At 43.6% G+C, this 24,536-nt stretch overlaps 3 protein-coding genes across 5 annotated transcripts; all 3 read left to right on the top strand.

The window, feature by feature from the left end:
- The first annotated feature begins 53 nt into the window (after positions 1-53).
- Positions 54-2,285, top strand: LOC124349838 (galactose-1-phosphate uridylyltransferase-like). Its single transcript, XM_046800729.1, has 7 exons — positions 54-180; positions 248-306; positions 386-770; positions 843-1,071; positions 1,278-1,386; positions 1,522-1,738; positions 1,986-2,285. Exons 2-7 carry the CDS (start codon positions 285-287, stop codon positions 2,083-2,085), a joined length of 1,062 nt encoding a protein of 353 aa, XP_046656685.1. The 5' UTR covers positions 54-180; positions 248-284; the 3' UTR covers positions 2,086-2,285.
- Positions 2,286-3,170: 885 nt separating this feature from the next.
- Positions 3,171-13,393, top strand: LOC124349417 (protein draper-like). 2 transcript variants are annotated; one of them, XM_046799997.1, is made up of 24 exons: positions 3,171-3,282; positions 3,505-3,578; positions 4,755-4,953; positions 5,572-5,698; positions 6,221-6,330; positions 6,526-6,584; positions 6,815-6,990; positions 7,109-7,179; positions 7,255-7,375; positions 7,509-7,646; positions 7,889-7,945; positions 8,109-8,263; positions 8,405-8,571; positions 8,769-9,005; positions 9,068-9,388; positions 9,452-9,499; positions 9,580-9,666; positions 9,752-9,823; positions 9,889-10,065; positions 10,142-10,188; positions 10,271-10,559; positions 11,184-11,381; positions 11,530-11,703; positions 12,139-13,393. In XM_046799997.1, the coding sequence occupies exons 3-24, from the start codon at positions 4,832-4,834 to the stop codon at positions 12,453-12,455; spliced, it is 3,270 nt and encodes a 1,089-aa protein (XP_046655953.1). In that variant the 5' UTR covers positions 3,171-3,282; positions 3,505-3,578; positions 4,755-4,831; the 3' UTR covers positions 12,456-13,393. The 2 variants fall into 2 exon arrangements, with proteins under 2 accessions (XP_046655953.1, XP_046655954.1); XM_046799998.1 differs by lacking the exons at positions 11,184-11,381; positions 11,530-11,703; positions 12,139-13,393 and adding an exon at positions 10,696-10,995.
- Positions 13,394-14,527: 1,134 nt separating this feature from the next.
- On the top strand, positions 14,528-24,279 carry LOC124349396 (disintegrin and metalloproteinase domain-containing protein 10-like). 2 transcript variants are annotated; one of them, XM_046799960.1, is made up of 14 exons: positions 14,528-14,811; positions 15,686-16,157; positions 17,526-17,661; positions 18,133-18,251; positions 18,438-19,055; positions 19,133-19,273; positions 19,388-19,641; positions 19,719-19,896; positions 20,027-20,196; positions 20,261-20,428; positions 20,576-20,703; positions 21,006-21,212; positions 21,293-21,335; positions 22,022-24,279. In XM_046799960.1, the coding sequence occupies exons 2-14, from the start codon at positions 16,058-16,060 to the stop codon at positions 23,750-23,752; spliced, it is 3,993 nt and encodes a 1,330-aa protein (XP_046655916.1). In that variant the 5' UTR covers positions 14,528-14,811; positions 15,686-16,057; the 3' UTR covers positions 23,753-24,279. The 2 variants fall into 2 exon arrangements, with proteins under 2 accessions (XP_046655916.1, XP_046655917.1); XM_046799961.1 differs by lacking the exons at positions 14,528-14,811; positions 15,686-16,157 and adding an exon at positions 16,188-16,552.
- Positions 24,280-24,536: the final 257 nt, after the last annotated feature.

The following is a 24,536-nucleotide window of genomic DNA, read 5'->3' as shown; positions in this document are numbered from 1 at the left end:
AGAAAACAAAAATTCTTAGAAAAAATGTGCGTGAGGAAAATTCCTAATTTAAGATTATGGGTTACGCATGGCAGCGTGCCTGTTATTTTTTTTTTCCTGGAACACCTGCTGTTTTCGCCAAATTTGTCGCTTCCGTTTCTTAGTCATTTAATTTTTTGTCTGACGTCATGCAGCTGACAGGTTGAACATTGTAACGTGGCGATCAACTAACGACCTATAAATTTTTAAGCATCGCCACCATTTTCAGGTGACTAACACGTTGGGCTGAAACTTGCGCCGAGGAAATGGACGAATTCAACTTTACAGGTTCGAATGTTATTATCACTCTGCATGTTTGTTATAGAAACTAGTATTTTAAATTGTGGTTTGAATTTTATTGGAGCAGAACATCAACACGTCAGGTATAATCCTCTCAAAGGTGAATGGATTTTGGTGTCACCTCATCGTTTAAAGAGACCATGGAGTGGCCAGGTAGAGGCAACCCTTGAAGACGAAATACCTCCATTTGATCCCAACAATCCTCTCTGCCCGGGAGTCAACAGGCCCAATGGAGAGAAAAACCCAGAATATGATTCAACCTTTGTCTTTGACAATGATTTCCCTGCCTTGTTGCCTGACATCCCAGAAGCAGCAGCTTCCAATCAACCAAATGAAGAACTGTTCAAGTTTGAACCTGCCAGGGGAACTTGCCGTGTGATGTGCTTCCACCCAAAATCAGATCTAACGATCCCACTGATGAGCATAGAAGAAATCGAGGCCATCGTTTATGAGTAAAAGACTTTTTACGTCACCGACATCTCTGTGGTCATGCGATAACAATTGGATGACACACAACTTTGCAGATGGATTAAGCAAGGAACTGAATTGGGTGTCAAGTACGATTGGGTGCAGATCTTTGAAAATAAAGGCGCCATTATGGGATGCTCGAACCCACATCCGCACTGCCAGATCTGGGCATCGTCTTTCATGCCCAACGAGCCGAGGATCAAAGATTCGTACCAGCGGGAATACTACGAGACCCACGGCCGACCTTTGCTGCTCGATTACATCAATGCCGAGTTGAAGAAGCAGGTACTATACTACAAAGATATATATCTAATGTAACTTGCCATCAAGTAAACTTGTTAGATTTACTAAGCTGAGATGGCCATTGGAAAAGCCTGGGATCACAAGTAGATATATCCAGCAGAGCTCCTATAGATTCCCGTGTTATTTGTTCCTCGTTGGTCAACTTTGCCAATGATTGATGTTTTTCTATTTGCCTTGATATTATTTAGGAACGGATCGTCGTTCAGAACAGCCACTGGCTAGTCGTAGTTCCTTGGTGGGCTATCTGGCCGTTTGAAACGCTGTTGTTACCACTCCGTCACGTGATCCGGATGTGTGGTACGTACACCACACACATATATAAGATCGTTAATCGTTTCCTCCCCTTCACCCTCCCCTACGTCTCTTTTAAGCGCTCTGTCTGGCGCTTTCCTTTATTGGTTTTTTCCTTTGCTAACTCGGCCCTTGTAATAGATTTGACGTCGGAGGAGATCCACTCGTTGGCTGAAATAATGAAACGCCTAACGATCAAGTACGACAACTTGTTCCGGACAAGTTTCCCATATTCCATGGGCTGGCACGGAGCTCCCACTGGCCGCAAGGCTCTTTCCAACAATCAACATTGGCAGCTGCATGCCATGTATTACCCACCGTTGCTTCGATCTTCGTCCGTCAAGAAATTCATGGTCGGGTAATAATCAAATACAACCTAACCTAACCTCCACCCACCCAAAGTAGCATCAGCATCAGCAGAAGGAATAATAGATTTGTTTGACTATGTCCTGTGAGATTGACTCTCTTATTTCACGTCTCTTTTGGATGTCTGCCCAAAATTTCCCCCTTTTTTTCAAACAAACATGCATGTGTACACACAACTCTCTCCCCCCCGTTGAATCATCCGTTTTTAATTGGTTTCTTTCTTTCTTTTTCTTCGCAAGGTACGAGATGCTCGGCCAGGCCCAACGAGATTTAACTGCCGAGCAAGCGGCTCAAAAGCTCTTCAGTCAACCGGACGTTCATTACAAAGCCACGATGTAAAATAAAAAGTAGGGCTCCGTCTCATCGGCGGCTCTGCTGCGGTAGTAGTACACACTCTTATGTCGAGTCAATGAAGAAACCACAAGAGTTTGCATGCGGTTTTCCTGGCATTATACACTACAGTTGCTATGCGGTGCTGGGAGCTATCTCTATATATGTATGGAGAAAGCCCATCCGGAAATAAACGAATTGTTTATTGATTGGTTTCAATTATTCCCCGTTCGAGTCGGAGGCTATAGCGAAAAATAAAGAAAAGGGCAGATTAATCAAGCAATTCTGGCAGTTAGTGACGTCTTTGCAGAAGGAGACTGTGAATAGATGAGGATGATCGATTTCTTTTCACCCAGAAGAAAATCCTTCATGGCGGCTGTCTGCGATTTCCTATTCTCGTGTCATTCTCATGGTTTCATTTGATACACTGGATTATTTACACTTATCGATCCTACGCCGGCCGCCGCCTCGCTGTTGTATACATCAGCATCTGGGGGGTTCGGCCGTTGAGGGGCTCAGAGCATCGTCTAACAATATTCGTCTTAGTAGAAAAGAGTGAGCAGAGCAGCCTATATGATGCAGTCGTCCGCAAAGGGGAAAAATCACAAGTTGTGTGTGTGTGTCGAGTGGGAGGAGCCTTTATGTATATCTACCCGAGCAGCTACATAATATTCCAATGTGATCCGCCAGATCGGCCGAATAATATCGACAAACAGATGCCAGGATCAGAGTTTATTCGCTTCAAAAAAGTATGGGCTTTGTGTGTGATTTGGCTGGTGGATTGACACGTTTTTTTGTGAGAGGGGGGGGGGGTTGGGGCTGTTGTTGTCGTTGAGCAATTGATGGATCGGCCAACAGTCACGTGAATGGTGATTCCCTGTTTCCGGCCTTGAATAATAATAATATCACGCTAGAGCTTCAACACGACGTGAGCTCTTAAGGCCGAGACACGAGTCCTACAGTGCGGTCCGGTTCCGCTGGGCTGCCGAACCTTCTGACTCACGTCGAGTTCCGATGTCGCAATCAGCTGATTTTTATCGCCACCAGGTGGCACCACCATCTCGACGCCACTGGGCATGTGTGTGTATTGTGTGTGTTGCTGGCACAAGCTGCTGATAGCACACAGTCTCGTTCAGTCCAGCCCATCACAAACACACAACTAAATTTTATCGTCAACAAAAATTGCTGTTGCTGGCTTTCTCTTGGGTACATTTTTTCTCTTCCATTTTATTCTTTCTCCAACTACTTCTCCGACTCATTTCCACTTGGACGGAAAAATTTTCTCTCAGTCAGCCATTTTTATCCTGTGGTGTGTGTGTGTGTCAACAAGACAAAGTGAAAAACAGAAAATTTCCAGTGTGTACTTTCTGTGTGTGTGTGTGTGTGTTTGACCACGTCTGGTAAAAATAAAATTCCATTTTCTTTTAGAAATCATCCGAGTCTACATGTGTTTGGGGGGTGTCATTTCAGAGCAGCTTCTCAGGTGGATGAACTCTTCAAAGGTAAGAATTTTGGTAATTCTTGCTGTAATAATATGTTAGAGGTCAAAACTTGGGAAAATACCAGGAAAAATGGGGTGTTTTATCTTGTCCTTTGCGAAGGTTATATAGCACACGTCACGTCCATATTTAACCACGTCAACTCTATTTTGTTCGCCTCTTTAATAACCTGAATTCATTAATTAACGTAGAGAATAAAAGTGCAAACAAAGCACATAATCAATTAAGCACAACACACACCCACACACAAAAGGCTCTTTTTTGAATTGATGCAAACACACACTGTGTCTCAGCCCCTTGTGATGCGTCTACACACACCCAAGTAAATGTACATATCGTGTAACAACAACGCTGATGTTGTTCTACATAATTTGATTTCTCTTTTCTTTCCAGCCTCCCCCCTCCAAAGTGTCAATGAATTCCATTTCTCTTTCCGGCTGCTGCTGCAGATGTTTTCTTTTTTAAAAGTAAAACATCCATCAGCGGTTTTCTTTTCTTTGCCCTTTTAGCTCTTTATTTCGAGCTTCACGAGGACGAATGTGCTGTAAGAATATCCGCAGTGTGCGTGTCCCGCCGATAAGTCCCGAAAAAGCCACCACTACTTACGGTTGAGGATGAAAGTGGAGTAGGGGGGGGGGGGATCTAGAGAAGATCTGTGTGTGTGTGTGAGACTGACCGTAAGAATCCCCAAAGTTCTTTTCAATAGTCTTCTTGCCAGTCAGCTTGAATTGAATTGAGAGTTGTCGTTTAGGATTTCCCGGCCGCCTATTTTTCTATACAACACGTTGAAGAGAGACTCGATCAAGTATTCATCATCTTTTGTGTGTGTAGACGTGCAAACGTATATTAATACAAATCGCTGTGTAAAAGGGTTATGCCCATTTGGCAACTGCTGGTAGTAGTCGAAAAGACTAGTGTGTATATATAATCACATTTCGTATCAACATAATCCTTTACTCGGGGAAAAAAGTTTTTCGACGTCATCCATCTGCCACATACTTAGCCCCGCCCGTTAGCTCTCGAGTGTGTGTGTGTGTGATCTCGACCATCATTTACGTAATTGGCTGAACTGCTGCTTCTGAATCTTTGCCGCAGCGCAACTTCTTTTCTTGCGGATTATTATTTAGAAAAATATTGACAGTCGCCATTTCTTCTTCTGTGTGTGTGTGTGTTTGACAGGTCGTGACAACTTCAACTCCGGTGGGAGGACTTGGTCGTGTCAACAACTTACAACAACCAAACTACTACTAACAACCATGTCGTTACTTCCATCACCACACCAACAACAGTGGGCGACTATTCTCCTCTTGGTTTGGCTGGCCCAGCTTTGCCAGGCAAGCACTCTATCCGGCAGCAACATTTGCACCCGTCAAGAAAAGTAAGAATTTAACCAAAATAAAATATATATAACTATTTTTTCGATTGTTGTTTCTCTAGCTCTATATACATAGGGAAAGTAGGATTTTTATTTTGTTGGGATCCTACCTCCAGGAAGAAAAGCGTTTGATGTTTTTGGATGACGTTCCCCCGCCCAGCTCCCGCATAGGCAAAAATGTTTTCTTTTTTCCAAGAGAAGAAAGGGATGGTGAACCCCCCCATCTACTTAAGGATTTTTGGCATGCATCAGCCATTCTAGTGTCCCCAGTGGATCCTGTACACATTTGGAGAGAGAGGTGGAAATGGATGGGGCTGGGGACGAAATGGTAATAAGGGGACAGGCCAAAAGGATCAAGTCTCAGTCGGGAGAGGTTTTGATCGTTTTTCGGGATTTGCTGTCGCTCGAGCGTGACACAGTTGATCAGGGATGCATCCAGCCAGGCGTGAAAAAGTAGAGAGAGGGGTCGATCCATCAATCAGCGATTCATTCGTCGTTATCCAATCGGAATTATTATTATTATTATTATTATTTCCCCCCTCGTCGTCGTGATTGCTCCTGTCTCTCCCTTGCACTGACTATAATCGCAAAACACATTTTTTCGATTCGTCTCATTTCCAGATATTTCGTGACGGTGAAAATATCCTATCTGCAGCCGTACAAAGTCCGGACGTTCACCACCTGCTTGGCTTTCCCGCCGTGGTGTTCACGCTACACGGTCCACAATAAAGTGGCCTTCAAAACTGAGGTAAAACTTGAATGTACATTTCAATTATTTTAGCCACCGGATATCATTTCGCAGAGAGTTAGCAAACCCAACTGTGTGTCCAAGCTTTTCTTTGACATCCAGCAGCCGGCGCTTGTGTCCGGCGCTTGTGTTGGAATAGCCAAACATACGAGACGTCGGAGTGGAGGGGAGGGAAAAGTTTGGACGGGAGTCGGGAGGGTTGACTTTCTGATGATTTTCCCGGTCGTTAGAAATTGAAAGATGAAACTTTTCCTTTCCAATTCCAAAAGTCCTTTTCTCCGAATGAATCGATTGAGGCCGAACGTTTCGCCACGACTTTTCAAAGGGGTGGAGCGAATCGTTTGGTTTCAGCTTCCAACTTTTCTTTCCCTTCCCAATCCATTTTTTTTTTGTGTTGTTGTTATTGTTGTTGTGGTGAATATGAAATGTTTTTTCCCTGGTTTTGTTCAATATTGATCATCGTTTTTGTTAACTTTTTATTTTTTTTGTGTCATCTTCTTCTTATTCGGGGGTCCAATCAAGTCGGTGGAGAAGACCCGGGTCCTCGAGGATTGTTGTTCAGGTTACGCCCGAACGACTGACAATAGCAGCTGCGTTCCCATTTGTGGCCAACAGTGCCTGCACGGAACTTGGTAAAAAAAAAATAACACAACCACATTTCTCTCAGTACAAAACAGAACAAGAAAATTTGGATTTGTCTATATTCTTTCAGCTTTTATATATATATGTGTAATGCTCATTCGTTTCCGTTCTATTTGGTTGTTTCTTTATTCTCGGTTCTCTCTTTTTTTGTGATGACGACCACCGAAAATAAATAAAAACAACAGCGTGGGACCGGACAACTGCAAATGCGAGCCCGGCTATGGCGGACCCACATGCAACATTGGTATGCTATGCTGCGTTTTTTTTCTTTTCTAGCTCAGTCTCGCTGTTTTTTGTTATTTGATTATGTATCGGAGGAAGGAGGGTGGGGGGGGGGATCTGGTCAGGTCCAGTCTCGTTGCTGCGGTCGCAGATTATCGAACCGGATCTTCTTTTCTCTTTTATTTCCTGACATATGGGGAGAATTGACTAGCAAAACTTGTATAACATTTGTTTTTGTTTTTTCAAATTCAGCTTGCCCTGAACACAAATGGGGCCCCAATTGCAGCAATAGCTGTCCGTGTCTCAATGGAGCGAAATGCGACCCGGTGAACGGCAGTTGCACCTGCACGGCAGGTTGGAAAGGACTCCACTGCGACTATCCGTGCCCCAAGAACTATTACGGCCAGTCTTGCTCTCTCAAGTGTCAGGTAATAATACTCTCCCCTGAGCACCTACTCTCATGTCCTCCATCCCAAAATGCTCCATTTCCATTTTCTCCATTTGCTGATTGTTTCTTCTTCCCCCCTTTTGTTTGTGTTTCGACAGTGCAAGAATCAAGCCTATTGCGATCCGGTTTCGGGAGCATGCGCCTGTCAACCCGGATGGAATGGACCACTGTAAGATTCATTTAGAATCATCATAATTTATGGGGCACTAAAAATAGTTCCGCTTCTTCTTTTTTTGTTTTGTAGATGCGATGAACCTTGCCCGGATGGAACCCACGGCCAAAACTGCGCGTCCAGTTGCCGCTGTCAGAATGGGGGCACGTGCAGCCCCATCGATGGCAAATGTTTCTGTACCAGCGGATGGACGGTAATGAAAAATCCGTCACCATCCGCCTCTTTTTTTCTACCCTTCTCGATTCTATTTTTATATATTCATTTGATTTGTTTTTTTTCTCTCTCTCGTTGGCTGCTTCCACTTCCGGCTTTTGTGTGCTGTATAGGGTGAAGTGTGCGCCAATCCATGCCCGGATGGCACTTGGGGTGCCCAGTGCTCTCAACGCTGTTCCTGTCACAACAATGCACGTTGTGATCACATTAACGGCTCTTGCCACTGCTTGCCCGGCTACCGTGGCGATCAAGTTAGTATACTATTACTTAATTATTCACTCTCTCTCTTTTTTTAAATGTCATTAAAGATAATTCAATCTTCTATTGTGTAACCCCTATCATTCCTTGTCCAAAAAAAAAAGAAAGAATAATGACTAAGAGGAAGATAGGCTATTGTAACCACGTTGCAATCATCCGGGCTTATTGGCTTTTATCCCTGTCTATCAATCTTAAGTACTTTTCCTCATTTCTTTTTTTCTGTTTTGTTTGACAGTGTCAGGAACAATGCCCTCCAGGAATGTATGGAAAGAACTGCGAAACGCCATGCAAGGTTGGCACTTTTTCTTACATAATATAATCCCTGTTTTTATTTAGTTGTTAGAAAGCGTCGTGAATTTGTCGTGAGTGACGGAAGGAATCTCTGTCCCTGGGCAGAAAAAGAAAACAAGAACATTTTTTGAATTGATTATGTGTTATTTTTGCGGTCGTGACAGTGTCAAAATGGAGCCATTTGCAACATCACGAACGGTTCTTGCGCTTGCACAGAAGGCTGGACCGGTCCCGATTGCGGTCAAAGAGCCTGTTCCGACAAGCTTTACGGCCCTGGATGCACTCAGATCTGTCCGTGCTCTTCCAATAATACTGAATTGTAAGTTTGCTTTTTATTGTCTATTTCGAGGGTTTTATTCTTTTTTGATTGTTTTGTTTTTTTCATCTTTTTGTTGATTTGTTTCGTCTGAAAACTCACTTTTCTCTCTTTGTTTTTCGTTTTTCCTCATAATATAATAAGGTGCCATCCGTGGACTGGTGAATGTATTTGTAAGGCCGGCTGGGACGGCCAAACGTGCTCGAGGCCCTGTCCAACCTACACATTCGGTTTGGGCTGTCGAAACGTCTGCACTTGCAAGAACGATGCCCATTGCGACCCCGTCAACGGCACCTGCGTCTGCTTGTCAGGTATTGATCCAAAACACAACCCGCCATCCAGTTGATTTTTTTCTTTTCCTTTTTTTATTTGGCGCTACCAACAGCAACAACCGGTCGATTTTCTTCTCCGGTTGTTGTTGGACCGTTTGATCTCTTTGATTGTATTTCCTTTTATTTTTCGCTTTCTCTCTTTTGTTTCTCTCATTCGTCTATTTCTTTTTTCCCAGGCTACATAGGAAACGATTGTCAGGATCAGTGTCCCGAGGGTCGTTACGGGCACAATTGCACCAATGTCTGCGCCTGTGAGCATGGAGGCAATTGCTCCAACACGGATGGACAATGCAAATGCCCCATTGGATGGTCAGGTCTGCTCTGTGAGTCGCCCTGCCGGGCAGGATTCTACGGCGAGCACTGCAAGGAGCAGTGCCATTGCAAAAACGGAGCTTCGTGTCATCACGTTACAGGTATTTTCAGAGTCAAATCAATTGCCAATGGAAAAATCAATTAACTGTTGAAACAAATCCAGGCGAATGTTCGTGCAGCGCCGGATTCAAGGATGACGCATGCAATGCCACCTGTCCGGAAGGCCGTTTCGGTTTGAACTGCGAAGAGACGTGCGAGTGCCAGAAGGGGACGACCAAAGCATGCGATCCCGTCACGGGAGAGTGTCTGTGTCGCACCGGTTACCGAGGCGTTCGCTGTGAGACCCAATGCCCCAAAGGTCGATACGGTCCAGAGTGTCGTGACGTTTGCCACTGCGAGAATGACGGCTCGTGCGACAACCTGGGCGATTGTTTCTGTCAACGTGGCTGGACCGGTGAATTGTGCGAGGATCGATGTCCCACTGGTAATTCAGTACATTAAATCATTTCATTTTTCATTTCATTTTTCATTTTTCCACGTTTTGAAGGTTTTTATGGGAAAAAATGCCGGCAGCCATGTCCTTCGTGCGTCAATGGTGAGTTTGATTATCGACCGGTTTCCGCTTATTATTTTCAATTATTTATTGTGTTCTTTTTTTATTTCTTTTCCTTCAAGGTAACGGACAATGTAATTCGGTTGACGGCCGTTGTTCTTGCCAGCCGGGTTACATGGGAATACGATGCGAGGAGCCTTGCCCTAAAGGTATTTAATTACTTGGCTTGTTTGATGGATCGATGGAGACATTTAATATATATATCCTACACTCTACTCTGCTCTTGTTTGTCAGGCACATATGGAGAAGGATGTCAACAGAAATGCAATCGATGCAAAAATGGCGCAGAGTGTCATCACGTCACTGGTCAGTTTTCATAAATTCACATGTTAAATGTAAATAAAATAAAAGAACACTTAATTTTGTTTTAGGTCAATGCCGTTGTCTTCCCGGATGGAAGGGAGACGATTGTTCCGTCCCCTGTCCGCCAAATACTTGGGGCATTGCCTGTGCTCAACGGTGCACTTGTCTTCACAACGGCACTTGCCGTCCCAACGATGGCCAATGTCGCTGTCACGATGGCTGGATGGGCCCTCAATGCAACGAAAGTAATTAAACGAAACTCCTGTACAAATGTTTAACTTGACACTTTACTTAATTGAACCTTTCCATGTTTGCTCCTAGTTTGCCCTGAAGGATATTACGGACAGCACTGCATGAGTCACTGCCAGGTACTGGGCAAATGTTTGTCTCGAACAAAGTTTTGATTAAATTGGCTCAACTGGAATTTTTTGTTTCTCTATCCCCCCCAAGTGTTTGAACGATAATTTCATCTGCCATCCGGCCAGCGGCTGCGTTTGCCGCGAAGGATTCCGCGGCGATCAATGCGACATTGCCATTTACTCTCCAGTGAGCGACAAGAGTCAATTGGGCGAGCCAATCGTGCCCGTCAATCACGGCGGTCTTATTGGCGGTCTCATCGTGTCCATTTTGCTGATAGTCATCGTTATCGGCGCCCTAGTCTACTACCGACGCCGCATCTCCCACTTGAAATCGGAGCTGGCTCACGTCCAGTACATTGCCGATCCTAGTTCAGCTCCTGGTACGTCATTCCTTTTTATCTTTTTATTTTATTTATTTTTTGTGTGTGCTTTGTCTGGTCATTGAATGATGGTGAGGTCGAGTCCTAGTGGCTTCTTCTTCACATGTCTACCTTCTTTTTTTTATACTTTTTTTAGAGTACTTCTCTTCTTCTAGTCCTCAAAGTGGCATTGTTGACACGAATTCCTTCCAACCCACTAAGGAAGGCCCGTCCTTTTCTCGCCTCTAATTCCCCATCCCTTCTCTGTGTCGTTTTCTTCTTGTCAAACTGCCTGTTTTGTGTGACTCGTTTTCTTTTCTTTACTACTATCCATCCCGCATGACTAGAAGAACCAGTTTTTCTTATTTATACTACCACCATTAACATTTTTAACAGACGAGAAAGAAAGAGATAAATGTGTGCATGAAAGAGGTTAACTTTCGACTTTTTTGACAGATGGGTAAGGATTTCCTTCTCTCTCTAACGAGTTGTATGGTTTTTCTCTAATCGCTTGGAAAACAATCATTTTCCTTTTTTGGGTTGACTTGAGTTGCTGTAGCACTTTTTATTGACATTTTGATTTGATGCGGTGAAATTGTCATGTCATTGTGAACGATTTTGTGTTTGTGTTTTTTGGTGTGACAGATCGGCATCATTTTGACAATCCAGTTTACTGCTATCCGACGGGGGCTGCCAACGGAGGAGTTGGTGGGGCTACGGCAGCCGTGGGCGGTTTGAATAACGCGCGCATTCGCAACGATCTCGGCGCCACTAAAAACAACCTCACCAATTTGGAGCGAGCCAAATTGGGACCCAATTCACTCGATGACGACTGTTCGGAAGGTAATCAAAAAGCCGTTCATTAAAACAATTTTGTTTGAACATTTCAGATGAAATACAGCGACGACCATATAGCGAGAAAGGCAGAGCCAATGAACTTTTGATGTTTCGAGTCTTTTGAATAAATTCAAACGATTTCTGAATTTTGCAGGTGCTTACGGCGGCTCTGTGTCTAGCACGGCCGAGTTGTACAAGAACCGCGAGGCTGACATGGGCAACCCCAATTTCAACAACTTCAACATTTACCACACGATCGATGAGGAGAAGGTCTCGAAAAGCGTGGAGCACCTCTACGACGAGATCAAACACAAAAACAAAGATTACGGTACGTCTCTGTGTTCATGGCTCTCTCTCTCTCTCTCTCTCTACCACCCGTTGGCATAGCAACGACTTCCTTTTGTCTAACCAAACAAGACGCGCACCAAATTTTTCACGAGAAAAACTCGTTTTCTTTTGAGTTTCTTCTGCCTCTCCTTTGAGGTTTCCTGACTTCCCACTCGGGTCTCCCATCTTTGACTACTTTCTCGTTTCTATTCTCTTTTTGAACTCTTTACGCTGACTGGATCGCAGATACCAGTTCACAGGTAACAATTGGCTGTTGTCACGGCTGCTTGAAAAAGAAAAAAAAAAAGAACTTTGTTCTTTAGTAGAGTAGTTTTGTATTATGTAGGTGACCTTGTTCTCTTTTCTTTCATGTGTTGCCGTTGTCTTATTGATTTGATTTGATTTATTTTTTTTTGAAAATGATTTGAAACTACAGTCGACGAGGCGTATGACCGACTGGACGATTCACGACCACTTACAGAGGTCCGGCCGCAATATCTGCGGATCGCTTCCGGATCGCTGGGTTCTCTGGGAGGCTTGGGAACCTCTCACTCCATCTTTTCCGGCAGCTCCAGCGTCGCCGCCTCTACCGTCTCCACCTCCGCCGCCAGCGATCCGGCGACAACACCGCTCTCGATATCAGTAGGAGGTGGTCGGATCGGCTTCCGGTCGGATGCACGGGGACGATCCTCTCCGTCACCGTCGTCGTCGTCCAACTCTTCGTCTCTCAGTCTCGATAGTGCCAAAGTCTGAATTCAGAATTTAAACCAGAAAAATTAACTAATTGACGACTAAACAAACAAAACAAATTTTACCATAAAAATAATTAACAAATAAGATTCCAAAACACAAAAATTCAATGTTTCACTCAATCAGTTGCGGGGCGGGAAAGAAAATTTTACAAAAATATTCGACTGCATTTCCCGCTCTAGAAATAAGTAAAAGAAAAATCGTATCCTCCTATGTATTTCTCTCATCACAAAACTTTTCTTTTGAATAGTTTTTTATTCATTCATTTTTTTAAATCTTTCGTTTGCAAGTGTGTGCGTGTCGACCCCCAATAATCTCTACCGATTCTTTCATTCGATTTTATTTTAGATATTTCATTTTTCTTTTTTAAAATCTCATCGAAAAATGTTATATAAGAAACCTGGTTCTTCCTAGCCGATTTTTATTTACTTACCAAAACATAATTTTTAACTATTCGAAAATGAGTTTTTCTTTTACTTTTAAACAAATAACTTTGCAATATTATCATACCGTGTCGTGTGGATGCCCACCCATTTCTTTTCGAGATCGATTGTGTGATAGAATGCGTTTTCTCATCAAGTATTACCATTTAAAGTTCAGAAGAAATGTTACGATCCTATAAAAAGAAATGGCGAGCGTTTTATTACCGTTTTGGAAGGCAGTTTGATAGGAGAACAGAGAGAGAGGAAAATATATGCCATCAATCGTCGAATTTGATATGAATGTATACGTTTATGTGTGTGTAATACTGTTGTTGTGTGCATGTGTACATGTTTCGCCTCATTTGATAACCTCCAACACATTTGTTTCCGGATACTCCCAGCTCCCATTTTAACACGTGAAAAAGAATTGGTAGGTGGAGAACCGTTTGTTTTCTCTTTTATCCCCTGTACATTTTTGTGGAAAAGTGATGCTCATCAATACACACACACACACACATATATATATAACCAAATCGATATGATGTGCATAACGGAAATGGCCAAGGACATTTCACAAATTTGATGAAATGGTAGTTGATTATGATACGGCCATTGTTTTATTTCCGAGCTTCCCGTTAGTTGCTCTGTGTCGCTGGTTTTCTAGGTCACTGAAATAAACCGGACTTAACGAGCCTCGCAGTAGTATACATGTATCGTCACTGACATACAGTTTGATTTTCACAGGTTGAAAATTTTTGAAAATAAAAAGAACCGTGCTGCGCGGGATATATAAGAACTTCCCGCTAACTGGCGTGAACGGAAGTGTGTGTAGAGCAACTTCCGTTGGCCACTACTATACCGCCGGTATCTATATTTAATGAGGTGAAGTAACGTGTTACATTTAGGTAAAACAGTTATGTACAGTAGCCAGAAAGAAAAACAATAGAGACCTGTGCACACTATACCGATGATGTGTTATTTTCTATATACTATCTAGAGCATTTTGTAATTGAGCTAGTGCGTGACTCGTCCTTCCAACAGTGACAAGGTTCGCACGAATATTATTTTTTTTTTTTCGGGAGGCTACTTCCTGCATGCACGATGGTTATAAGTTATCGATTGCTTTTTTTCTCCCACGCGTATGCACACACGAGGTCACAGAATTTGTATTTTTTGTTCGGTGGGGAGAGACTATATTTGATTATTAGCCCATCTCACAAAAAGCTTCCCGACATGCGCACAATCCCCTTTTTAAAAATTTCAAAAGAAATTGATATTATTCCTTATTCATTCATAGCCTTCGCGACATTAAAGATAACTTTTTCTAGGACTGTTTTAAATGATTAATTCGTTTCCCGGACAGACGACAATCAGATGTGCACGCGTTCTTTTTTCCATTCTAGATATTATAAATAAATAAATCAAAATCCGTCAAAGAGAAAGTTCCCAAAAAAGCTTTTCTTTGTTTGTGTGTGAGCGTCGTCTGCTGGAGCTCCGCCCCCTTCTCCGCCGCCATGTCGAAAAAGGGGAAGAAGAAGAAACAAGTGAATGAAAATGGTGGAAAAGGAAAAGGAAGAATATCACGAAGGCCTCTACTGCTGGTGAACGCAAGCGCACCAGCACCAAGAGCCCCAGAGGGGAGTTTCACATAGTCGAGTCAGGTAAAATGTTGGTGGTGGGCCCCAGTGGCTGTTCTGCTGTCTTCCTCGACACACGACGCCAGCATCAACTTCACACCGAATTTTTATTATATTTTTCCAGTGTTTTTTGTGTCTGTGTGTGTGTATGTGTGTTTTCACACATCTCGTGAAGAAGAATTCTTTTTTATTCTCTGACCCAAGAGAGAAAGAAATTCGTGATACAAAGAGTTGGTGAGTGTGTGGGAAACTTTCAACGTCATCATCAGATTGTGTGCCCACCACTCTCTGCTGCCAAAGGTATATACCGCGTTCGACATCTTCTTTGTTCTTGTTTCCATAATGTCTTGGATGAACTCTGTCGATCAGCTGATTTTTTCTTTCTTGATAGTCTCAGTGGAATCCAGACACAGACACTTTTACTCTTTATTTGTTGTTTCTATCCATATATAATCCAATTGTGTGTAATGAACGATCGGTTTAACTCGTGTTTGTTCGGTCCATTCCGCAATCGTTGCTCAACGAATTCAAATCCCCATGATTCAATTGGTTGACGTCATTTTGTGGGTTGTTGCAAAGTTTCCAGCTTCGTCGTCCACCATGTTGGTCACGATATAAAATCAACAGGAGAGGCTGACCAAATAATAATACTTCCCACGATGTTGTCATTTCTGATTGTTATTTCGCTAGATTTTTTTCTTTTCAGCGTGCAACAAACGAAAACAAGACACAGCATTTTTCTTTATATTCCCACCACAGCTGCTGCAACAGCCATTTTTATTTTTCTTTCAACCCCTGCGGCCACAGTTCAATGCCAAGTCCCGAACTGTGCTGCTGTTGAATCATTTAGGGGAGGGGAAAAACCAGTTCTCCTTTTGATATTCACGTTCTTTTTTATTATTTTTTGTTCGATTCTGTCACAACTTTCGCTGACCGCATTTCGCTAAAACGAGCCAAGACCTTAAAATAATTTAATTTATTCCGATATTCAACTAACACCACCACCACCACCTTATGTAGCCCTAGGGGTCGCGTGACCTTTTGAGAATCACGGTCTAACCGGATCAGCTGTTTTTATCCCTCCCCGTATGAGTCAATTATTTTTGATTCCGCAAAAATGTTTTCACGTAAAATGTCGTCTGCTGTAATTTAATTTAATTCTTTTTGACAAAAGGAAATTCGAAACCGACGAAAGAAAGAAAAAAGGGAAATTTGAAAGAAGACGACAATTCCGCGGTCGACCATGGACCTGCACGAAGAGACTGCGGCATTAGTAGCAGTGACTTTGAAATGAATTCGAGTCAAGGTCGTGTGAAAGTCTCGTGAAGAAGAAGACAACAATCAACAACAACAGGAGGCAAAACCGCCGAGGAGATTATTATTACGTCCATATACAACAGAAAAGAATCAGAGAAAAAGGAAACGATAATCAGCGCAACACCTTCTGGTCCAACCAAAACCACACACCTATGCCTGAAGGCTGCCGCTCTACCTGTCAGCAGCGTGAGGAGCTCTGCTGTCATCGTCAGCAGTTGGCAACAATAAAATGGCCATCCAGCGTTCAACAAATGGAGCGTACCGGCATTTCACGGCCTTATTCATCTTCTTCCTTCATTCCCTTGGGCCCGTCTCAGCTGCAACCTCAGGTATAAATGTGACTCGACACCCAAAATTGAAACGTCTAATAATTATAGCGGCTCACGCGTTCATTTCCTGTCATGTGTAATAATGCCTACCGGGAGACCTACTCACTGCCAAGATATCGATTATCGATTTTTGACGAAAGAGGCCAAATACTTGGCCAGTCACGTTCCAATCGAATAGCGGAACGAACGTGAGTGGGACATTTTCAGGGGCTCGAGGAAAAAAAGGAAAAATTATTTAAAAAAATAAATATGAAGCCTTGACGGCTGGTTGGTTATTACGTGAACGTGACACCTCAAGGTATTCTCTTTTGCTGGTGACTTTTTTGTTGGAAGAAGAAGAAGGGGGTGGAGAATGGCATCCGGCTGTGCGGAAGAGAAGCGGGATAACCTTGAAGGTCGGCTGGTTCATCGCTCTCTCTCCCTTTTGGACAATTTAAAAACATTTTAAAAAATTTCCCAAGGTAAAGTTGCTTCAAGTTTTTGGAGTTTGTCATTTGCCCTTCAAGCCCAGAAGCTTCAGAGATACACATTGCGTGTACATTTGCTTAAACAAACACGAAGAAAGAAAGAAACTCTCGAGGACACCGGAAGAATTGGATACAATCAGAACTCGGCGGGGCTCCCACGAACCGGACGCTGGAGTTTTTTAAATAAAATATCAAAGTCTATTGATTTTTATTTTTCCTCCTCTTCGTCTTGGAGAATTTTAGAGGAGAGAAAACTTATTTTTTAGTTGGGGGGGAATATATCTAGTAGCCGCTTGTATAATAATAATCGATACGGGAGAAAGTTGTCTTGCTAGTTGGCAGCTTTCATTGAAAGAGGGGGGAAGTTTCCATCGGAGGAGGGAATCATTGATCGTTGACGTGTGTGTGTGTGTGTTCAATTACACATACAAGGAGGGCGAACGACGCTGCCACTTTTACCTCCATCTCTCTAGTTGGACGATTCCGACCGCTAGATGACTCTGCTCAACCCAAAGTTTGTTATTCGCCACACTTTCAAAATAAAAAGATGATTATATTTGTGTCACTTTTTATAACTTCTTCAACAGACCGTACTGCCATTTTTATATTTTTCCTTGGCTTTCATCTTGTTTCCTCGTGACGGAAAAATGTTCACATATAGCCTAAAAAGAAAAACATCAATCCAATTAAGGCGAACGAACGTGGTGGGGTTGTCTGCTTCACGCAACCCCTCAAACAACAAAACAAAATATATATATCAATGACCATAATATAATATTATTTATCATGACACACTCACGTACTTAATATTAATATACCGAGAATCCATACAAAAAGCTTTTTCAAGTCTCAGACTTTCAGAGATTATTGTGTAACTGATTTTCAACGTGTTTATCAACAGGAATGGTTTTGAATGATTTCATTAGTCATTTTGAACCACTTTTCTACGACCACCACGATGTCCGGCTGCAGCACAGTAGATCCAAAAGAGAAAGCGATTCCCAGACTCTACACCTACAATTCAATGCTCACAACAGGTAAAGAAAAGTGCCTACACCTGACCGACCCATGCCAAATTTGGTGTTTTCATCTTTTCATACTTTCTAATCTTTCCACAATCACTTTCAATTGTGTATGCTTATGCACTGTGTTTAAATGCACACAAGCAATTCAATGATTTTTCTGGCATTAATCTTATCAAAGTCTCAACCTACTTTTTTTGTTCGTCCTGGCAACTTATTTTCTATACATGCTGCTTCTCTCTCACAAAGAACACTCCATCTACGTAAACAAAGATTGGCAGGTTGAAAGAACCGTGCAGCACATCATTCCCCCCTTCTTTTGAATATTGCATTCTCAGTTGAGAATAAGAGAGTGAATCATGACGAAAACCCACCAACTTCAATTCAATCTTTTTTTCTTTATTTTGTTGGCTGCTGGGCCAACCTTCCAGCAACAATGCACAGGGTCCTCATGATTTTGTTACCGTCAATTCTTTTTCCCGACAGGCTTTTCAAGATTCGATTACGTCGCAGCGCCGACGTTTTCGCCGATGACGTCGTCCTGGAAAGCAGCAAAGGATCCATCGCCTTTGATTTGTCCAAGGTCTACCAAGGCGAACTGGAAGGTATTTTAGAAAGTCGCTCCCTCTTTCTCCCTTCTTTTCATTATTAGCTTCCTCTGTGCTCAGACTCCGTATTGTATAGAGATAGGAAGAGAAAAAAGGGCTTATATCTAGGCCACACGAAGATCCTGCGTGAGCCTCTAACGTAATTACTTTTTTTCTCCCCTTGATTCCTGGCTCGTGTCTTAGATGACGATCATTCTACGGTGAGCGCCGTGCTGACATCCAGCGGAATCTTGGACGCCACAGTGTCGACGGCCTCTGAAACTTATTACGTGGAGCCGGCCAGCCGTTATTTCGACGCCAGCCAGAATGTCTCGTTTCCAGCTGTTATTTACAAAGCGTCTGATGTACTCCATCCGGATCCTCACCAGGAGCACGACGGCTGCGCTTCTCATCAGCTTTACTTGAAGCAATTCGAGCATTTCCACTGTGTCGGACACCGAGGAGAAGACCGTGACGACGACGCCACTAGAACCAATCGAAACTCATCGGATGCTCCTGCTGCTGTGATACGTTCGTGCCAAGAAGAAGAAGATAACAACAACCCAAAGAAGGATAGCGTTGCCCGGGAAGGAATCGAGCCCAATCAGCTGATCGATCAAACCCTGTACTCTGGTTGGAATCGTCGCCATCACGAGAAGCAAAAGAAGAAGAGAAGATCGACGATCGATCACCGCAAGACGACTTGCATGCTCTACTTGCAAGCCGATCACCTGTTTTACGGTAAAATGGGCAGCGAGGAGGCCTGCATCGAGACCATGACACGACACGTTCAACGAGTCAACAGCATTTACAAGAACGTCGGTACGTCAGTCTAATGGACCCCACTTGATTCACATAATAAATTCCACTGATACTCTACGACTTTCTCTGTTTGGCAGACTTTGATGGAGACGGCCAAGGCGACGATATAAATTTCATGATCAAACGGATCAAAGTCCACACGGAGCAGGCTCTCAACGAAGCCAGTTATCGATTTCCAGGCAATTACGGAGTCGAGAAGTTTTTGGAACTATTTTCAGGTATTCAACGAATTCCCTCTGGTCTCAAGGCTCTGAAAGCTGTTTCGTGTTGTTGGGTTGTTGTTTCGCGACATTCATTGATTTTTTCTCTTTTTTCTTTTTGTCCATTTGCAGAGGAAGATTACAATGCCTTTTGTTTGGCGTACATGTTCACGTATCGGGACTTTGAAGGAGGGACTTTGGGTCTGGCCTGGACGGGTGATTTGAAAAACGCCGGCGGCGTATGCGAAAAGAATGGCCATTATCGCGGCAGTTTGAAGAGCTTGAATACGGGCATTGTGACGCTATTGAATTACGGCAAACACGTCCCACCCGCCGTCTCTCACGTCACGCTGGCTCACGAAATCGGCCACAATTTCGGATCGCCAGTATGTCGCTGTCTCAATCACTCTTGCATTTGATTGGAAATTGTGTCTTAACACAAAATGTTTTTATTTTATTTTAGCACGATCCAGAAAACAATCGGGATTGCACGCCGGGTGGCGAAGACGGCAACTACATCATGTTCGCTCGTGCCACTTCCGGCGATAAGAGGAACAACAACAAGTTCTCACCCTGCAGTCTCAAGAGCATTAACGGCGTCCTCAGCGCCAAGGCTCGTAACGAGCAAGGCTGTTTCAAAGGTAATTACTAAAAAAAGGGCCGCACTCTCCAGCCGACTTCTTCTTTCCTTACATATTGTATAAAGGTCTACTGGGTTCTTGGAATGAGTAATTAAAACCCATTTGTTGCTTGGCCCCAATTTATTTATAGAACCCCAGAGTGCCATTTGCGGCAACGGAGTGGTGGAAGCGGGTGAAGAATGCGATTGCGGATGGGAAGAAGATTGCCAAGAAAAGTGCTGTTTCCCAATGCGCAGTATCCAGCTGCCGGGAGAAAGACCTTGCACACTGCGGCCATCGACCACCTGTTCACCGTCTCAGGTAAGACCCCATTTGAGTCTCATTTATTTTACACGTCAAATCAATAACTATTATTACTACACAGGGCCCGTGCTGCACGGAATCTTGCCAGCTGAGATACGGTGTCAAGTGTCGTGACGACAACGGCTGTCGTGATTCCGCCTTTTGCGACGGCTCGGGACCTAAATGCCCGCCTTCCAATAACAAAGCCAATAAAACTGTTTGTAACGAAGAGTTTGTCTGCTTCATGGGGGTATGTTTTTTCACTTTTTAAACCATAAAGTCCTTTTTTGAGTCATGTCGTTATCTTCATCATCATCATTCCTTTTATTGTGTGTGCTGCTCACGTGAATCACCCTTCTTACTTTCTTTTCCCTTTCTTTCTGGATACGTTCTATAGGAGTGCACCGGATCGATATGCATCGCTTACGGCCTTCAATCGTGTCAATGCCTCCAGGGACCCAGCGATCCGCCGACTAAAGCCTGTGAGCTCTGCTGCAAATTACCCGGCGACGATCAACCTTGTTTGTAAGGTTTCCTTCCTTCTTCGTTCGTTGTGTATCACTCTCGTGTTAACAGTAGCCAACAAGGTCCGAACTTAGTTACATGCGCAATGCAATAAGTTGTTTTCCTTGTTGTTGTTGTGTTGTTTTTTCCCCTTCAACGGACAAAAGAATAGGGAAATTCTGGTACAATTAGTTTTAAATCTACACGCCCCGGAAGTGACGCACTCACGGACGGACGTCTGATTGAATTTCTCCCTTTTTGTCTTTTTTTTTTTTTTTTCTGTGGGAAAATATTTATTCTTTAAATGCATTATCCTATTATAGGTCGTCCTTTGAATGGAACACTCCGCCCTACGATGTGCCGTCAGCCCATGCCAAGGCCGGAACGCCATGCAATAATTACAACGGCTATTGCGATGTGTTCCAGCGTTGTCGCGAGGTCGATCCTTCCGGGCCATTGGCCACCCTACGACGCCTCTTACTTTCAGATGAGAGCATCGCTTCTCTCAAAAAATGGATCGAAGATCACTGGTATGTTTTTGTTATTATCCATAAACAAGTGGCTGGGTTCTAATTTTTTTTTTTTTAATGCATCCGGCGCTCCGTTATAGGTACAGTGTCCTGTTTATCGCTGTTGGATTCATCACCATTATCGTAAGTTGCGCATCGAAAAGTCCATGTTGTTTCTTTCCTAAATTTCTTGATAATATTTCTGGGATGTTGTTTATAAAAATTATGAAGCGCGTGAAAGAGAGGCCGGATTCGGCGAACAATAAAAACCCTCCCGCTGGGTTTTCCTATTTTTAATGAAATCCGTTAGACATACCAAGGGCGGTGCTGTCGTTTAACGAGCCGACAGTCGTATATAAAACAAATCCGCACCTCTCTTTCTCTCGCTGCATGTTGTCCGATTTTTATGAATCATTTTTTTTTTCTCTTTCTCTTCCTTTTTTTGCTGCTCGTTTTGTGTTCCAAACGAAAGGCTCTGCATGTTTTCTGTAAGTAAAAAAAGAAAAAGAAAACAACATTTGCATCTGCATCGAGACTCTGTGTTATATAGCCTACAGGGATCGATTTATAGCCTCCGAAAATGTTTCAAACAAAAAACAGAATTTCCTTATATTATTTCTCTGTCAAATCAAAAACCGTTATGTATTTGTGTCTGTTACGTCATGGAAATAGGTATGAACGGTTTTCTATTGGAAGCTTGTAATCTAGTTAGATTCTAGTTTCCGCAGCTCCCGTAGGCTCTGTAGAATGTCGTGAATCTTGTTATTAGAAATTGCCCTGAACGTGAACTAATCTTTTTGAATTTTCTGTTTTTTTTTTAAATCATCAAGGCCGTCGTCGCACGGGTGTTCGGCAAACGAGTGGAGCGCAAAAAGAGACAGCGCAGTCAACAACGTGCATCGCGGACGACGAATGGAGTGACGACGGCGGCTGCAGCGGCAGCGACAGCCGCGGCGGTGGATGAGAATCAAGGCCAGCATATCGTACATCCAGTGGCCGTCAGATCGGCCATCCCGCTCAAGCGTAAAGTTCGCGAGAAGGAGAAACGGGCAGGACGCAAAGCCTATTCGACGGCGTCGGCTCTGGCCGTCTTCCGCAAAGCGAGGAAACCCACCCGCGGATCGTCGCAGGATCCGAGAGCCAGGAGATCCGGCGTGGTCAACACCAAAGATAAGGTCCGATCGTGGCTGGAGCGAGAAAATCCTACGCGGGAAACTATCGACAGCGATAACGAAAGTCATTTCCCAGAAGAGGAAATCAACTCGGCCGTTAACCAGATGAGACGGACCAGCAAGTCCAGCACCAGCCTCAATCAGCAGACGACGGAAAGAACCCAATCTCAACAACCATCGAGCAATCGCAGAAGCTCGTCGAGCGAGTTCTTATCTCTGTCGCCTCCATCGCTGGACACGAGCGCCAAGAAAATGATGCGATCCATTTCGGAAAATCCGCGCCATTTGGAAGGGCCCATCACAACAACAGGAGCGGCTGGGCGCCACCATTTTTCGCGTTCCATTTCCCATGGGCACGAACCCGATTTCAGTCGTCTCAGTCGCAAAACGGAATCTCATTCGCATTTGCTGTCGAAATCCGAGTTGGATCTTGAGCCCCTGGGCGATTCATCCGTCAAACCCGCCGAACCGCAACCACAACAACAGGCGACTGTAATTCATCCACCCGTCCAGAAGCGAATCCCCAATCCCAGCAGCAGCAGCAAAATCCCCAAATCCTCGACGGAAGGGCAGCTGAAAGCCTCTTCGAAAACCTCTTCCAGTTCGAAAACCAAGACATTTTCATCCTTTGAATTTTTAAATCTCATTACTGGAAACAAGAACTCGAATCCTACGGATAAATCGAGCAAACCGGCGGCACGTACAGCTCGTGGCAGTCACGCCGATGGGGACGCTTCGTCGGCTAAAATACGAAAGAAAATCGGTTTGGGTCCGGTGAAAGTTGTTTTAAAGTGGCACGGAGCTGGAAGGGCGTCCAGAGTCAAGGCTCCAGCCCAAACGACGGCGGCGGTCAGCAAGTCCAAGGCGGATGGGGAGAAGCGGAATAATAACAAGAACAACAATAAAAAGAAGCGGGTGATTGTCTATAAAAATGGTAACCCGACGGCCAACGGTGCGGGTGCCTTCCCAGCGGAGAGGAAATCAATGGAGCCCAAACCTCTAACAGCATCATCCACTCAATCTAAATTGAACGAAATTGAAATGGCCAATGATGTGGGCTCCGCTTCCAGTAATAATACCAAGGACGTCGTCAACATTATTGCTAATCCACTTCCGGAATTATCAGCGGAACAACCATCCAGGCCGTCTGCCGAAGCCATTTTTCGCTCACGACGTTACTCGATGCAGGAACGTCTCTCTCAGCCTCCGCCACTGGTCCGTCGGGTCTCGGAGATTCACACGTCCACGTCCAGTGGTTACCAGCCGCCACCGCCGCAACATCACAACAACAGCCGACGCAATCGTCACAGCTGGACCGTCGGAATCCTGCCAGAATTCCCTCTCAACCCAACCGAAGAGATTGGCATCGATATCGAACATGACTGTTAAATTGTTAATTTTTTCTTTATTTGTCTAATTTCCATTATTATTTTGAACTCCATCTGGCGTTCAAAGAACCAAGAGACCATAGTCAGGTCTCAACTATTTTGATTGCGCGATCACAATTCCGATGATGAGACAAACTTGATTTATTTTTATTAATTTAAATCTAGAGCTTAATTGAAAGCAACAAGAAAGTGAGGGGGGGGGGTAGCATTTCTGTATACTAGCTCCGCTTTCGTGATCGAAAATTCCGTTAGTTCCATTTCCAAGTGTAAACCGATTGATGCATATCAAGCGAAGAAAAAAACAAAAATGTCGATCAGTTTGAAAATGAATTCTTACGAATTGTTAACCAACTGATATATACATATACATTATATATTTATGTAAAAATATTTCCGTCAAGTGAGTGATGACATGTTATTCCTACCAGTATGTGTACGTATGTTTATGCGAGTGTGTATGAGTGTATAAGAAATGCTGATTTTAAAACATGTTTGTTTCGTTCTCAATACAGTATGTTTCCAACTTAAGCTACTTGCATGATGTTTATTCAATTAAATTCGTCGATAATTCAATTCCGTCTTATGAAGGGATTGCTCAATTTGGGTAATTATAAAAATGTCAATATTAAATAGAAAGTATAGCTGGTATTGGCAATGTGGATTGGGGAGGGTCCAGCAAACTAACGACCTTTCCACATTCACCCGCCTCATGGCGTACTAGTTGTACACTCCTTGAGCTTTGTCAGAGGCGAACCAGTTTTTCTTTCCAAAGGTCCATTAACTAT

The sequence above is a fragment of the Daphnia pulicaria genome, chromosome 7 (assembly GCF_021234035.1).
Source record: "Daphnia pulicaria isolate SC F1-1A chromosome 7, SC_F0-13Bv2, whole genome shotgun sequence".
Lineage (NCBI taxonomy): Eukaryota > Metazoa > Arthropoda > Branchiopoda > Diplostraca > Daphniidae > Daphnia > Daphnia pulicaria.
Note: the sequence above shows the minus strand (reverse complement) of the source record. Positions and strands in the feature narration are given on the sequence as shown.